At 39.3% G+C, this 17,603-nt stretch overlaps 1 protein-coding gene across 1 annotated transcript in view; it reads left to right on the plus strand.

Annotated features, from left to right (window-relative positions):
• Window positions 1-17,603, plus strand: part of tg (thyroglobulin) — a 333,710-nt gene that overhangs the window by 84,592 nt on the left and 231,515 nt on the right. The window contains exons 26-29 of the mRNA XM_059646355.1: window positions 1,337-1,452; window positions 3,061-3,169; window positions 8,832-9,029; window positions 10,470-10,637. Of these exons, the coding sequence (XP_059502338.1) occupies window positions 1,337-1,452; window positions 3,061-3,169; window positions 8,832-9,029; window positions 10,470-10,637 (591 nt within the window). The remainder of the gene's footprint in view (window positions 1-1,336; window positions 1,453-3,060; window positions 3,170-8,831; window positions 9,030-10,469; window positions 10,638-17,603) is intronic.

A 17,603-nucleotide genomic window follows, 5' to 3' on the forward strand; every position in this document is an offset into this window, starting at 1 on the left:
CAGTTTCTGGGGAACTGGGACACCATCATCGAAGCTATAATTCACTAAGAAGCTTGTTAGCGCTCCCCAGCCATCTTTTACCAAGCCGATTGGCACATGATCCATCAGCTTTCTTGACGGTAGAAGTATCAACTTAGTCAACACTTAACGTACCCAACTTAATCAGAAAATAAGGAAAGCTGCAGCTATACAATTATGAAGTACAGAGGAGGAAAATCAGCCCACTCTGTCTGTGCCTGCTGTTTGAAATAGCTATTCCATTAATCCCAGTTAATTTCTAATTAGATTTATAAGTGACCATTTAGTATTTGTAATATGAATACTACAGAAAAATCAAACCTTGTCAAAGCTTTTTATCTTGCACTCATTAGGACAGTTCACAAGTTACACCAAGATGTACAGGAAGCTACATATTAATATATAAGGCCTGGTTGTTTGAAACAGGAAGAACGTGTACATTCATTGTATCCGTTTCAATGTGACAAAATTGTTACCAGCAGTTCTCTGATTCATTTGTCAGGATAGTGCTTTGACTAATGAGAGTCAACCTACGTTGTTTAAAAATGTAAACAAAGTTTGGCAGTTAGCTGGTGGTCATCATTAACTAGTTCATTCTCCATGACAGTACCACAATCAGTAAACCACCACTTGTCAACCAAGCAGTGTTTTCTTATACCTTATAAATGTTGTTTATATGCCACCACAACCTATCTTTTATCAGCAAGACTTAAGATCTGTATCATCAAGTGGCTATTTATATCACTTAGTTTTGGGTTCTTCACAAACAGAAATAACTTGTCTGTATTTAATCTAACTGACTCCTTTGTATTTTTAAATACTTGTCTTTATTCACCCTAACTGACTCCATTGTATTTATCTGATCAAGTGAATTGTAAATCTCCATTTGAACATTAGCATTGAGTCTGGCTTCCAGTATCCTTTCAGGCTCTGCATCCTAGACCACAACACCTTGTTGTTTTCAAGTATTTTAATCTTTGATTTTATTTTGACAATCTGCAAACTCTGGTTACCCAAGCCCATTACAATCAGCAGAGATGAGAGCCGTTCTTATTTCATAAGCTTGCTTTTAATTTTCTTTTGAATTGTACAAGAGACAAAATCATGTTTGAAACCAATGGCGTACTTACTCTGGACTGTTCAAAGGCTTTGGAGAAGGGGTGGTTGCAGGGGCTGAAAACACACCGTTAAATAAATGGATCTCATTGTTTCCTGTATGGTTTTCCTGTTAAGATATTTATTCTTTTGCTTGAGATAAATCACAAAGTCACGCTTATAAAGTCACACTTATCAAAAACCATCATCTTTTTCTTTGCAGAATGTTTTGGAAGTGAGATATGTAACTTTCTGGCATTATATCACAAAGGGGAGGTTTTCCATTGTGAGCTTTACAGTACCTCGGAATCCAACTTGCTCTGCAAAACCTTTGGACAGGTAGGGGAGATGATTTGGACTTATGTCCAAATTATTGATATTTTTGCTGAAAATCCTGTGCGATACTCATACGCTTGTCATATTGAGAGTCATCAAAAATTAGAACCAAGAAAAAGGCCAACATAGTGAATCTCACTATATAGGTACTTCTTCAGAACTTGTACAGGTCATATTCAATTCCCACAAAGCCCTTCTCTCCATTTTTAAATGGATTCAAAAGATCATGGAATGATTGAATTGTCACAGCTCATAAGGATGTCATTCAGCCCTGTGTGTCTGTGCTGGACCTTCACAGCAACTCAGCTAATGTCACTTTCCTGCTCTTTTGATATCAATAGTGCAGAACAAAACCAAATTGTGAAGGGGGAGGAAAGAGCACATGAAACCAAGTTTTGTTTAGAAGACTTTTGAGTTTGGTTTTAAGAAAAATATTAAATTACAGGAGAAAGGAAACATATAGGTTCTATATATAAAAAAGGCATGAATAGTTCCATATTTCAAGATCAATTATCTTTATTCATTCATGGGATGTAAGTACTCCTAGATGGCCAGCAGGTTTTGTCCATCTCTAGTTGCCATTGAGAAGATGTTGGAGAGCAATGGTCTTGAACTGCTGCAGCCCATGTGCTGTTGGTAGACCTACAGTGCCATTAGGAAGGGTTTTCCAGGATTTTGACTCAACAACAATGAAGGAATGATGATATATTTCAAGTCAGGATGGTGAGTAACTTGGAGATGAACTTGAAGGTGATGCTGTTCTCGTGTATCTGGTGCTCTTGTCCTTCTAGATGGAAGTAGTCGGGGTTTTGAAGGTGCTGTCTAATGATTTTTGTGAGGGAGAAAATGAGGGAGAATTAAAATAAGAAATGGGAGATGAACATTGGAGATGGAAGTAAAAAGGAATGTCCAAAATTATGCCTGAATAAATTAAGAGACTGATCATTCACTTTATGAGTGGGTTAATCACATAGCATCATTTCAACAAAATCATGAATAAATCATGGAGATTGTCATCTGGGCTGTGGAGATAGTGGCCTACAGCACTGCCTTACCTCAAATGTTCAAGATAAACCTGTGTAACATTCTCTCCCCTTGACCATATTCATTGGAAAGTTATTCTTTTTATGTTCTGAATGTTCTATGAATTTCTCTTTTCTGTGGAATACATCTTGTTTGGCTGGACCTTTAGGGCTGAATCTCCATTTGGGTGCTCTACAGTTGATGCCCTTGATTGCTTTTAGTTTGAAAGATTTCAGTATAAAGCCCTTGTCAGACGCTTGTTGGATAACTGTGAGTGGCCAGAAGCTTGGCCAGAAATACTAGCTTGAATGAAGTAGGCTATCCACAAAAATCACTGAAAGCAGATTCTCAGAAGATTGGGAGACCAAATTAATCTGCAGAATAGGGAAGGACAACACAAGGAGGAATTTAATATGAGGAGAAACTTAGTATTAGAGCATTGGACGGCATATGTATCCTATTGACAGTTTACTGTTCTTCATACTTACAGCCATCTATTATCATCCATATTACTCCTTGACGACTATCTGATATCCTGTTCATAAATCAGTTTGCTAGCTGTTTATTATTCCATCATTCTTATCATAGAAGCAAGGATTTCTGGGGAGCTCATCCACAGCCAGATATGATGGGATTAGTTGCCAACTCAGGATCAGCGGTAACAGTGATGGAAATCTGAGCGTCTACAGGAAGAAGGGTGAGTATTATGTGAATTCTATGGAAATGAGCCATCTGTAAATGTGTGCAGATTTTATTGCATGAGCCCATGGGATTGACCTTGAATAGCTTCAAGCTACAATGCCAACTTTCATTGTAATTCTGCAGCAAACAAGGAAACATACATCAGGTACAGCACATTAAGATGTGGGGTCCTTTCAAAGCAGAGAGAGTATGAAAGGTTGCTTAATAAGAAAATTAGGAGGGCAGATATGGGCCACAAAATATCTTTGGCAGATGGGATCAAGGCTTTTTATAAGTATATTAAGAGTAAGAGGATGAGCAAGTAAACGGTGAGACTTATTAGGGACTAAAGAGGCAACCTGTGCCTGGAGTAAGTGGGCATGGGTTAGATCTTCAAAAGATACTTCTCATCTGTATTCACAGAGGAGAAAGACATTGTAGCCAGTGGTTTCAGTTGGGATGCTGAGGTTCTAGAATATGATAAGATTACTAATGAGGTGGTATTATATGTTTTAGTAGACATACAGGTGCACAAATCCTGGGGGCCTGATGAGACGTATTGCAGGGTGCTATGGAGGCAAGGCAGGAGAATACTGGGGCCCTGACAGAGATATTTAGTACCTCACTGGTTGGTTGAGGGAGACTTGGTAAGCTGCTGAAGTGCATCTTATAGATAGCACCCACTGCTGCCACTGTGTAGTGGTGATGGGAAGAATGAATGTTGAGGGTGGTGGGTTGGATGTCAATTAATCAGGCTGCCTAACTTACCCTTTAATTTTACCAACAGTAACTTCTTTTCTGCACTCCTTGATCTTGCTAAATCACAATATGCCCTCAACAGTCAGTCTTTATTTATTATGAGGAAAGATTCTGTGTCTTTTTGATGTTTTCTCCCTTACTCCTTTTCCTTTGAACTTTCTGATGCTGTGAACGTCTGTGCTGAGCATGTGACTCACATGTAACTGTGAACAACTTTCTATCTCTTGGTTTCTTGGCAACAGTCTAGTTGTTTGTCTGAAGTAGTTATATAAAAAACTTGTTTCTGTTCTTTCTGCATGAGTGCTTTGGATAATGAGAAAGGTACAACTTGCACTTGAAACATGGGAAACACTTCTTAGCATTGGCATTCCTAGTTAGGAACATTTACATTCTTGATGGTAACTTCAAACAAGCAAACACATTTTTGTCAGGAAACAGAGTGGAAGCAATGTTTCTGTGGTTATGATGGGAATGTTTACTCTAATAACAGAATGTGGACAGAGTTAAAATGAAACCCGAAGCTAACTGAAGTGGCCTTTTTATTGTCTGATTATTTTTGGCAGACAGTATTGTATTTGCAAGAAGCTGTTGTTTAAACAGTAACCTACCTTCAACACTATGACACACAACGCTGGACGCTACCCAGTGGTAATATTTTAAGTGAGAGCATAACGCACAGCAAGTAGTAGTGACTGTGAAACAAGTTTCATAGGAGTTAGAGAAATCAGGGAGACAAGGAACTCCAGTGTTAAGATCTTGGGGAAAAATGCTCATAACTTTCATTTTCTAGCACCTTTAGTCTAATAAAAGTATTGCAATCGGTCAAAAATTGATACTGACCTAACGTGGGTAATGTTAGGCTCTGTTATGAAACATTTGGATAATGAGGTAAATGTTAAGGAAGAATGAGCTGGTGGAGAGGAGAATAGAATTCAAAAAAGAATTCCAGACCTTAGACATTAGGAGGCTGAAGTCATTATTGCTGAGCTCAGGCAAATGACCAAACACAAGAGATGTGGGCTGGGGACTGGGTTTTGAAAGGCTCAAGAGAGTGGTGAGGCCATGGAGGGACTTGCACATGAGAGAGTAGATTTCACCCAAAGCACCAGAACTGTTATGGGCACCAACTTTGCAGCCAAAGTGTGCTGGCTAATTTGTTTACGGAGAAATTTTTGAATTTGGTTTCTTACCAAATCTGATAACAGTGTGCTAAAAATGATGTATTGAGTAATTTTGTTGTCACGTCTTTGATTATTCCACAAAATGACATTGTTATTTAGAAATGAGCCATGGACGATGCAATCAAAAGCTATACTAACCACTACAACATTCAGCATAATTGTAGCAATGCAGAGTGTCAAATGCAACAGTTTGTGAAAATATAACTCACAATGTTTCAAGGACTCTACAAAGAATCTTATCCTGAGAAATTGTACGTCTCATTTTAAGCCTTTTCATCTTGGAAACAAAATTTACTGAGAGTACAAGCACCACCCTGATGCAAATGTTTAACACAAAAGAATAACAAAAAGAAATTTTTGGAATGTTTATGAGTTTTTTTGGAGCTGCTTTTGGTAGACCCCACCAGAGATCAGGCAATTCTGGATTTGTTGATGTGTAATGAGGCAGACTTAATTAAGGAGCTTAAATTGAAGGAAACCCGAGAGGACAGGAACCATAATATGATAAAATTCATCCTGCAGTTTGAGAGGAAGAAGCTTGAGTCAGATGTAATGGTGTTACTTTTGAGTAATGTTGACATCAAAGACATGACGCAGGAGTTGGCCAGAGTTGATTGGAAGGGGAAGCTAGCAATGAAAATGGTTGAGCAGCAATGGTAGGAATTTTTGGGAGTAATCCAGGAGGCACAGCAGAAATCCATCCCAAGGAAGTAGAAACATATGAAAGGAAGGATGAGGCAATCAAGGCTGACAAGGGAAGTCAGGGACAGCATAAAAGCAAAGGGAAAAGCAGACATTGTGGTGAAGATTAGTGGGAAGCCAGAGAATTGGCAAATCTTTAAAAACCAGCAGAAGACAACTTAAATGGGCTTTTTTTTTGGTAGGGGTTGCAGACATGAAATATGAGATCAATCAAGCTAGTAATTTAAAAGAAGATTTCAAGAATTTTTCACATATGTAAAAGATGAGAGCAACATGAGAGTGGATTCTGGACCACTGGAAAAATGAGGCTGAAGAAATAATGACGGGGAATAAAGAAATGGTGGGGGAATTGTATAGGTACTTTGCATCAATATTCACAGTGGGAGACATGAGCATAGCAGAAGGTGCTGAAGAAGTTGAACGGTCTGAGGGTGGATAAATCTCTGGACCTGATGGACTATACCCCAGAGTCGCTGGAGTCAGTGTGGGCCCAGAGGACTGGAAAATGGCTAATGTGACACATCTGCTTATGAAGGGAGAGGGATAGAATACGATAAGGCTGGTTAGCCTGACCTTGGTCATTGATAAGATTGTAAAGTCCATTGTTAAGGATTAGATTGCAGATTACTTGGAAGTGCATGGTTATAACAGGCCTGAGTCAGCACAGCTTCATCAAGATGAGGTCATGCCTGACAAATCTTATAGAATCCTTTGAGGAGGTAGTGAGCAAGTTAGACAAAGGAGATCCAGTTGATGTGACCTATTTGGATTTCCAGAAGACCTTTGACAAAGTGCCACACAGAAGGCTGCTGAATAAGATAAGAACACAAGGTTTTAATGGAAAGGTACAGGAATGGACAATGGGTTGGCTGTTTGGCAGAAGGCAGAGCGTAAGGATGAAGCAGTGTTTGTCAGGATGGGCAGCTGGTGACTAGTGGAGCTCCACATGGGCCAGTTTTGGGACCACAACTATTCATGTTCTACTATTAATGATCCCAACAAAGGAACTGAGGGTATTTTCACTAAGTTTTCAGATGACACAAAGATAGGTGAGGGAACAGGAAGTGTTGAGGAGCTGGGGTGTGGGGTTTGGTGGGCAGTGAGGTTGCCAGGCTGTAGAGGCAAACTCGATGGGCTGTGTCACCTAATTCTGCTCCTAAATTTTATGGTCTTAAGGTCTGATGGAAAGAGGAGCTATTGAAACATAAATATCTAAATTTAGACTCTCAGCTTTTGTATATTCCCTGCCTGTCCTTCTGAGTTCATGTCACTGTGCTAGAATCATGCTCTTGGGGTGCTGGTTTTAACCTTGGGGTAGAATTTAAATTCAATTAATAAAATATTGAATATTAAGCTGGTCTCAGTAATTGTTACCACTTTTTGTAAAGGCCCGTATGCTTCACAAATTCCTGTAAGGGAAGGAAATTTACTGCTCTTATCTGGTTTGGCCTACATGTGACTCCCGATCCACAGCAGTCTGTTTGACTCTAACTCTCCTCTGAATTGGCTAAGCAATCCATGTGTTTCAATTGAATCACTGGGATGGCTCTCTCGTGACATGTCCCATGAAAGAATCAATGAAAAAGCAACCTGTAGTACTGACACCATTGGTGAGGTAAGGTGAGGCTCCCTTCATTGGGTCCTGTACCAAAATTTCAAAAAGGAATGGCAAAAATTTAACCGGGAGAAATTACAAACCCTGTTACATCATTTGCATGCAACTTTTCAAAGATCTAGGGCATAAAATTTGCTCCAAAGCAAATCTGAAAATGTCCAAGAAGGATACCATTTGGTATGTGTCTACCAAGAGATAAATGGAGGATCTTCATTTAACAGTGATGTTGTCTTTTTTTTAATAAAACAAAGGAAATATGTTTTGAATCATATTCTTGGCTATCATTTCCCCTTACATCAGCTGGTAAGGATTATTTCAGAGATATTAGGAACAGCAGATACTGGAGAATCTGAGATAACAAGGTGTAGAGCTGGATGAACACAGCAGGCCAAGCAGCATCAGAGGAGCAGGACGGCTGATGTTTCGGGCCTAGATCCTTCTTCAGAAATGGGGCGAGGTAAGGAGGTTGTGAAATAACTAGGGAGAGAGGGGGAGGCAGATGGAAGACGGATGTAGAAGAAGATAGGTGGAGAAGAGACAGACAGGTCAAAGCGGCGGGGATGGAGCCAGTAAAGGTGAGTGTAGGGGGGGAATTAGGGAGGAGATATGTCAGTCCAGGGAGGACAGACAGGCCAAGGGGGCAGGCTGAGGTTAGCAAGTAGGAGATGGGGGTGGGGCTTGAATGGTGAGGAGGGGATAGGTGAGAGGAAGGACAGGTTAGGGAGGCAGGGATGAGCTGGGCTAGTTTAGGGATGCGGTGGGGGGTAGAGGAGATTTTGAAGCTTTTGAAGTCCACATTGACACCATTGGGCTGCAGGGTTCCCAAGCGGAATATGAGTTGCTATTCTTACAACCTTTGGGTGACATCGTTGTGGCACTGCAGGAGGCCCAGGATGACATGTCATCTCAGGGGGAGGGGGAGTTGAAATGGTTTGCGACTGGGAGGTGCAGTTCTTTAGTGCGAACCGAGCGAAGGTGTTCTGCAAAGCGATCCCTAAGCCTCCGTTTGTTTCCCTGATGTAGCAGAGGCTACAACAGGTACAGCGGATGCAATATACCACATTAGCAGATGTGCAGGTGAACATCTGCTTGATGTGGAAAGGATTATGTTCTTTTAGAGTTTAATTCTCTGACAGTTTATGGAGAGAACAGGTATCAATAATCTTACCTAATCTGTACATTTTACATTATGATCTGGAATTAAATGTCTGAAAACCAGGTGTAAACAGATTCATTAGCATTCTTTTCAAAGAGTATTAAATAAATACTAGAAAGTGGATACTTTTAGCGCTGAGATGAAAGCATGTGGGACCAAGTGGACAATGCTTTCAAAGAGCCAATGTCCATTTTCAATGAGTGCCGAATGCATTAGCTCCACCATTGGGTTCTATCATTCTAAGTATGTTCTTCATTTTCTCTAGGCCATGAATTCACGACAACATTTCACAAGATCTTCCAGCAGACAGATTTTCGTAATGTGATTACAAGCGTGTACCAGGCAGTGGCTTTTTCTGCACGTGGTTCAAGTTTAACAGATGTACATCATTTCTGCAGACAGGCCTGTGGCAAGGAGCAATGCTGCGATGGTTTCATGTTGAGCCAGATAACCATTGATGAAGGTACAATAGAACTTTAAAATGAAAGAATTGCATTTATATGGGACTTAAACAATCCTCAGAAATATATCAAAGAACTTTCCATGCAATTTCCTTTGTGCAATCACTAGTCAAGTGCATTGCATTGAAAGGAGAGAGTGTCTATGTGGAATAATGCATTTTATTGGAAATAGCTTCTGTAATGAGTATGATTTTACATACAGGAGATATCCAGGTTGGCACTATGTTATGTAGAAGGTATCGCCTGTATAGTATTATTTATTATATGGGAAACAGATTATATACTGCATACTAAATGGTAGCGATAATGTAGAATGGTGCCACATTACATAGAAGAGATCTCTTGCACTGGGTAATTCATTATATAGGAACTCACTTTTGCACTGTATACTTTGTTACATTGGAGAGTGCGACATATTATAGGAGCAAGCTTCTGGAGTGGGTAAGCTCTCTATAGATTGTACGATGCATTTAAAACATATAGGCATGTGCCAGTTAACACACTGTTACAGGGATTTCCATATCATCTCAAGGGATACATTAGTTGTTGCTGTATTGCAGGGAATGTTTGGATGTGTTGTATATAGATTTCTAAAAGGCACTTGATGACATTCCAAATCAAAAATTACTGAGTAGAATAAGGCCTCATGTGTCGGAGTTACATAATACTGGGGATTGGTTGATTAACCAAAAACAGAGAGTAGGTATATATGAGTCATTTTTGGGCTGGCAATTTGTAACTAGTGGTGTGTCACAGTGATCAGTACTGGCTTTCAGTTATTTACAATTTCTATTCATGATTTAGATGAAGGAACCAAATGTACATCTGCTAACTTTGCTGGTAGAAACAAAGGTAGATATGGAATGTAAGTTGTGAAAAGTGCACATGGAGTTTTTAAAGATATCAGATGGGAGAAGACAGTTGGGAGAAATTTGTTGTGATTATTTTAATAAGGAATATACAGCTGAATAGTATTCAATATGAATAGTCTCAATGTATAAGAGCACACATGCAATTTCAATAGCTCTACTTCCCAGAAATGCTATCTGTAGCAGTGTAAATATCATAGAGATCACAGCTTTTAAATTGTATTTGAAGCATTAAACTTTGATTTTCTATCCATGTAGTCTCTGACTTTCAAAGATGTCTCCAAGCAGAAATATAAGGCTGGTTTGGGCTGAATGGCCTGTTTCCATCTATTTACTTCAAGGTATTTTCTCTTCTGGTTTAAAATTAAAACTCCTAATGATATGATTTGAGGTTACAATGTCACAGATGTGCTTCCTCAAGTGTACACTTCTACATAATATCCATGTTGGCCTTTCTTTAGCCTTATCTTTCAGCCATCAATTGTTGGTCATTTGGCCAAGACATTGTGTGAAGTTGAGGAGGGCAGTGAGGGCATCGGTGATACTTACTTGTGTACCTGTGTTTATTTTCAGGTACCTTGCTCTGTGGTCTAATGAGTTATCCAGATGTTCTGCTTTGCAATGATAATGACTGGCAGGTGACATCACTGCTCGGTGGAGAGGGTGTTTGTAGAGGTGTGAAGTCCAACATGGAGAAGAAGACATTTACGTTCAGCTTTGGTGGCGTGGACTTCACTGGCAGTAAGCAAAATGCTCGCAGGAATTATTTGTTCTTGATCCAATAATAGTCTTGCAGTGAAGATTAATAACAGGAATAATTAGAGGCATAATAATGCTAGAGGCAGAAACTTTTACAACGTTTAAGAAAGACTGAGAAGTGCCAAGGTATACAAGGCTATTAGCCAAATGTTGGAAAATGGAATCAGAATAGTTAGGTAGTTGTTTTTGACTGAAGGGCATTTTTAGACCTCTATAACTCTATGACTAATAATAGTAAAATAATATAATTTAACAAATTCCCAAGACCATAAGGTTTTAATCCAAGCCTTTTAAAAGAAGTGAGTTGGATCATTGCAGATGCTGTAACAATTTTCAAAAGTTCATTTGATTTAGAAATGTTTTCTTTAGTTTGATTATTTGTTAATGCTGGTCTAGTATTTGTGGAGCAAGTAGAATAAAAACAGTTGTCTAACTAATTGAGTTAAGTCAGCAACTTGAATCTTTCCATTTATTAGAGAAAGCAAACAAGAATTGTAAAATGTAGGTCACAACATTTCTTGTACTTGTTTATAGTATGTGGGTGCCAGTGGCTGGGCCAGCATTTATAGCCCACATGGACAGTCAAGAGTCAGCCATATTACTGTGAGTTACATGTGGGTCAGATCATGCAAGGATGGCAGATTTCCTTCCTTAAGGGACATTAGTGAACCAAGGATAGGTAGCGGGACAGGCAGTATTGAGGATGCGAGGAGGCTGCAGAAGGATTGGGACAGGTTAGGAGAGTGGGCAAAGAAGTGGCAGATGGAGTACAACGTGGGAAAGTGTGAAGTCACTTTGGTAAGAAGAATAAAAGCATGGACTATTTTATATATGAGGAGAAAATTCAGAAGTCTGAACTGCAAAGAGACTTAGGAGTTCTAGTCCAGGATTCTGTCAAGGTAAACCTGCAGCTGGAGTCAGTAGTTAGGAAGGCAAATGCAACTTTGGCATCTACTTTGGAAGAACTTGAATATAAAAGCAAGGATGTACTTCTGAGGGTCTATAAGGCTCTGCTCAGACCACATTTGGAATATTGTGTGCAGTTTTGGCCCCATACCTCAGGAAAGATGTATTGGCCCTGGAGTAGGTTCAGAGAACGTTCGTGAGTATGGTCCCAGGAATGAAAAATTTACCTCATGATCAATGTTTGAGGACCCTGGGTTTATATTTGAAGGATAAGGGGGTATCTAATTGAAACTTACAGAATACTAAATGGTCTGGACAGCGTGGATGTTGGGAAGATGTTTCCATTTGTAGGAGAGTCTAGGACCCAAGGGAACAGCCTTAGAGTAATGGGAAGATCTTTTAGAACGGAGATAAGGAGAAACTTCTTCATCCAGAGAGTGGTGTATCTATGGAATTCACCACCACAGAAGGCTGAGGAGGCCAGGTTATTGAGTATAGTTAAGACGGAGATAGATAGGTTCTTGATTGCTAAGGGGATCAAGGGTTATGGGGAAAAAGGGGGAGAATGGGATTGACAAACTTCTCAGCCATGGTTGAACGGCAGAGCAGACTCAATGGGCAGAATGGCCTAATTTCTGCTCCTATGTCTTATGCTCTTATGGTCACATTGACCATTTTTATGACGGCCAATATCGAGTACATAGCTGTTATTTATCTAATTTTCTAATCCAAATTTTGATTGAATTCACATTTCACCATTGTGCTGGTTGGATTTGAACCCATACACCAAGAACATTAGCCTGGTGTTCAGGATTACAAATCTAATGACATTACTAGGCTGTTTTCTCTAAAATTTAGAAGGCTATGGGATGATTCGATCAAAGTCTCCAAGATATTAATTGGAAGATACAGGGTAAATAAAGATAATCTTTTTGGGGATTCTAGAACTAATAGACATAGCCTGAGAATTAGGGCCAGACCATTCAGGAGATATATTAGGAAACATTTCTACACATAATGGGTGATAGATGTTTCGAACTCTCTTCCACAGATTGCAGTGGATTCTAGATCAGATGTTAATTTTAAATCTAATGTAGGTGAATTTTTGTTAAGCAAAGGTATTAAGGGATAAAGGCCAAAGGCAATATATGGAGTTAAACCACAGATCAGCCATGAGCTCATTGAATAGTGGAACAGGCTTGAAGGATTGAATAGATCCTGTTCCTATGTTCCTAAATCATCAGGCAGATAACCTTTCCTCAGAATAAAGCTCAATTTTGTGGCCAGAAATTTTAATTGAAAATGTTGGGCACCTTTTACACCAGTACAGTTAAGGACATGAACAAGTAATATGGGACAGAATATGCAAAGATGAGTTGTGAACAAGGTACAGTTTATCCAGGTAGAAAATTGGTGGTGACCCAGGAAGGATGTTGAGCAAATTGAGTCCAGAGATGATAAACTGAGGATACGATGATTGAACCAAGGTAGTGATGGAAGAAGCCAAAGTTTTTTTTAAATTCAGTTGTGGGTATCGGTTGCTAGGCCAGCATTTATTGCCAGTCCTTATTTGTCTTTGAGAAGCTGGTGGTGAGCTGCCTTCTTAAACTACTGCAGGTCATGTGTTGTAGGTAGACCCACAATGCCATTAGAGAGGGAGTTCAAGGATTTTTACCGAGTGATAGTAAAAGAATGGTGATATATTTCCAAGTCAGGATGGTGAGTGGTGTGGAAGGAACTTGCAGGTGGTGGTGTTCTCATGTGTCTTCTGCCCTTATCCTTCTAGATGGTAATGGTTGTCAGTTTGAAAGGTGCTGTCTCAGGATCTTTGATGAATTCTTGCAGTACATTTTTTAAATAGTACACACTGTTGCTACTAAGCGTGGGTGGTGGAGGGAGTGGATGCTTGTGGATGCGGTGCCAGTCAAGCGGGCTGCTTTGTCCTGGATGGTGTCAAGCTTCTTGAGTGTTGTTGGAGCTGCATCCAGGCAACTGGGGAGTATTCCATCACACTCCTGGTTCTTGGGGAATATTCCAACACATTCTCCAGTTGCAGAGATTGATATAAGAAAATAGTGGATAAAATGTGGTAGGATGAAATGTTTTTAACGTGAATTACATCCTTCTGATCAAATGGTTGGAAGGCAGTTTGAATCAGTGATAAGAATTTTTAATTTGAAGCTGAAACAGTTGCAGTAAAATTGTAGTCAGTGCTATGAACTGTTCTGGGTTGTATGCATATTGCACTGTGGAAGTCAGCAATGTGAGGCACAATGTACAATTCATGGAGCAGACAGCTTCAAGGGTTGGACATTTGATTGCTCCAAATTATTAGTTTCATTCATTTTTACCCAGGAGTAAGCAAAAGGCAGATCGAGATAGAGACAAGATCCATGCAGAACACAACTGTCAAACTAAGGACATAACACAGGGTGCTATTGGCTCTGTGCAGTCAGAACTGAGGAAGACATTCTAGGAAACAGTTCAAAGCAGCTATATGTTTGAGACAGATACATTCTGAGAGGTGTGGTAATTTGGAAGATGCTATATATCATTAATAGTTCAGTGCATCTGTGAGTGAGAGTGAAGGAAACCCACAACCAGGATTTGCTTTTTTGCAACTCAGCAAAATTGGAACTCAGGAAACAAAAGCAAGGGCTGGTTGAAGCTTATTACGTATGAAAAGCTAGAGTTGCACTGATGAGTAAGTGCTGGAATGAGTTTCCCGAAACCAGGAGATCATAGGAAGGTGAATGAGGATGAGAGCAATCAGATGGCTTTGGAGGTAGTGTCCAGGCCAAGTTAACAAGATGGATGAATTGTAATCCCTTGTGAAGTTTTATTGAGATATGGTGACATACAGTGGCACTAATGTCTTGGGAGGACTACTGAGAAACATGTAGGATCTGTCTTGATTGCAATTATTATTTGACTTGTCTGTGTTCAACTACAGTTTGTCTCAAGTTAATTTTGGAATGGTAGAATGTAAGTTATAACTAACTTTTTATAATCTAAACCATTTATAACAACTTGTTTCAGTGATAGTAGGAACTGCAGATGCTGGAGAATCTGAGATGACAAGATGTAGAGCTAGATGAACACAGCAGGCCAAGCAGCATCAGAGGAGCAGGAAGGCTGATGTTTCAGGCCTAGACGCTTCTTCTGTTCATCCAGCTCTACACCTTGTTGTAACAACTTGTACGTGTTTTATTTGTAGTTAACCAGTTATTGTTTGTTGACCAAAGAGGCTTGACTAAATTGTTTGTAGTAATAAGCCCGGCACAGCCTAAAACCTATAAAAGTAGCCCCATCTCTACTCTGATAGAATTTTAAATTTGTTATGTGGGAACCCCTCCCACTGTGGTTGAGCCTTCAGTGTATGAAAAAACATGAGACCTTCAAATGACAATTCATTTTATAAGGTTAAAGTTATTTGGTCCCTCCTCAGGCCCCAGCTATACTGAACAGCTTCCTCAACACAAATAGTACAGTAAAACTGGTGACCCACCCCTCACCTCCCAAAGCATGTAAACAATCCGTGTCAATTTATATGAATAATAGGCCCTGTTTAATGTTGAGTAATACTGACTGACATGCAACTAATAAAAGAAAATCAACATCAATAAATAATGCGTCTCCATAATATGTGGAGCAAATTCATTATTTTTGAAAAGAAGAGACTCCACAGTTTGCTAAATTATTGTGGCAACAAGTTTCAAAGCTGGATCCTTGCCATTCATTGCAAGAGCCATACCAAATCTTTCTTAGATTCCCATTGACCAGGCATTGACCCCTGAGTTCTTAAGCTCTGGGTCAGCAGTTGCTTGTGTATTTTCCAAAATCAACTGCAGCTTCTACTCTGTCCCTCACCTGTAAGGTTGCTGGTATTGTCTTACCTAAGATGTTTAACTGAATTCCCTTTTGGTGAGACTGGGTAACAATGAGAGTTCAGCTACTTGGCATGATGGTATGACTGAGAAATATAATGAACACGGAAACCAGAATAGGCCATGCAGCTTCTCAATCCTGTTCCACCATTTAATTAGATCATGGTTGATTCATACTTCAACTCCATTTAACCACTAAGGACCACTGGAAGAGTACATATCAAAAGACAAGGCAGTTTAATGTGTATAGTTAAATACAACACAGGCTGAAAATGTTATATATAATCTAGAGAATGAATGAAATCCTGACAAAGATAGCAAAGGTTAAACAATTGAAACTGTGCTGATTGGAATTTAGAAGATGATCTCATTGCGACGTATAAGATTCTTAATGGGCTTGATAGGAGAAATGCTAAGCGGATGCTTCAGCCCATAGGGAAGTCTGGCATAGACTCAGAATAAAGGGTCGCCAATACCAGGAGTGTTGAGAATCTCTGGAATTGCCACAGAGAGCTGTGAGGGCAGTGTCTCTTGTGAATGTTAAAGACTGAAATAGATAGATTCTTGATTTATAAGGGATTCAAAGGTTATAGGGAAAAGGCAGGAAAGTGAATGTGAGAATGTTGGATATTGAATGGTGGAGCAGGCTCAAGCAAGCTGAAGAGCTTACTATTATTTCTTATGGTCTTATAACAGTCAACTCCATGTTCACTGTTGACTGGTTCATGCTAAAGTAAGGCCCGAACCAATTCCCTAGATTCCGAAATTTCCAGATTGGAAACTATAAATGAAACCAATTATTCAAGACAGAAAGCTTGAAACAATGTACCGGTTAAGGTAACATTAGGAAAACTTGAGAATCTATTACTTAGGAGGTGTTAGCAGAAGAATTAGAAAATTATAATAAAATCAGCTGAGTCATCATTGTTCTGTGAAAGGAAAATTATGTTTGACATTTCTTAAAGTTCTTTGAAGATGTAACAAACAGATTTAATGTACTTAGATTTCTCACAAAGTAACATTCAGTAAGGTGTTACATAGATGGTAATTGTGCGAGTTAAGAACACATACTACTGGGACTGATATATTAGGATGGCTAAAGGATTATCTAATGAGCAGGAATCAGTGAGTTGGAATAAAATGGATCATTTTCAGGTTGGCAAAGTATTAATAGTGAAATATCACTATGTTATTGATGCATAAAGGAATCAACTGCATTGTATCCAAAGTATCTGATGACAAAAGTTAGGTAAGAAATCAAGTTGTGAGGAAATTAAAAAGAGCCTGCAAAGGGATTAAGTTAAGAGGGTGGATATGTAATGGAAGTCAAATGTAGTGTTGGAAAATGTAAGATTGTCAGCTTTGGCAGTAAGCATAGAGAAACAGAATATTGTTTAATTGGAAGAAGACTGCAGAATGCTGTGATTCAGAGAGATCTGGGTGTCCTCGTGTATGAATTTCAAAAGGGTCAACATGCAGTTTCTGTAAGTTATAAGGAAGGCAAATGAAATATTGGCCCTTATGGACTCTGAAATTGGGGAAGTTTTGATAAAATTCCATAAGGCTCTGATGAGGCTTCATTCTATAAAATTGTGTGCAGTTTCAATATCCTCACTTAAGGAGGATAATTATTGAGGCAAAACACTGACACTGATGCCAGGTCAAAGGATAGTCACTCAGCTGATACTTGGGATGAAGGGGTTGCCTTATGAAAAAGCGTTAAGCAGCCCAGGCCTGTACACGTTGGTGCTTAGAAGAATGAGAATATTGAAATCTCTTAGATTCTGAGGGGATTGACAGAGTAGATGCTGAGATGTTTACCCTTGTGGGATATTATAGAACTAGGAAACATAGTTAAAATATGGAATTTCTCATTTGAGTCTAAGATAAGTAGAAATTTCTACACTTATGGAGTCATTAGCCTTTGGAATTATCTACATCAAGAGAGCAATGGAGACTGGTTCACTGAATACAGTCAACATTAAATTAGACAGATTTTTAATGGACAAGGTGACTCAAGGGCTATGGGGGCAGGTGGGAAAGCGATCAAAGCAACCATTGACTTAGCCATGATCTGACTGAATTTCAGAGATGGCTGAATGGCTTACCACTGTTTTTATTCGTTATGATATTATGAGATAAATATTTCCCATGT

Source organism: Stegostoma tigrinum, chromosome 5 (genome assembly GCF_030684315.1).
Source record: "Stegostoma tigrinum isolate sSteTig4 chromosome 5, sSteTig4.hap1, whole genome shotgun sequence".
Classification (NCBI taxonomy): Eukaryota; Metazoa; Chordata; class Chondrichthyes; order Orectolobiformes; family Stegostomatidae; genus Stegostoma; species Stegostoma tigrinum.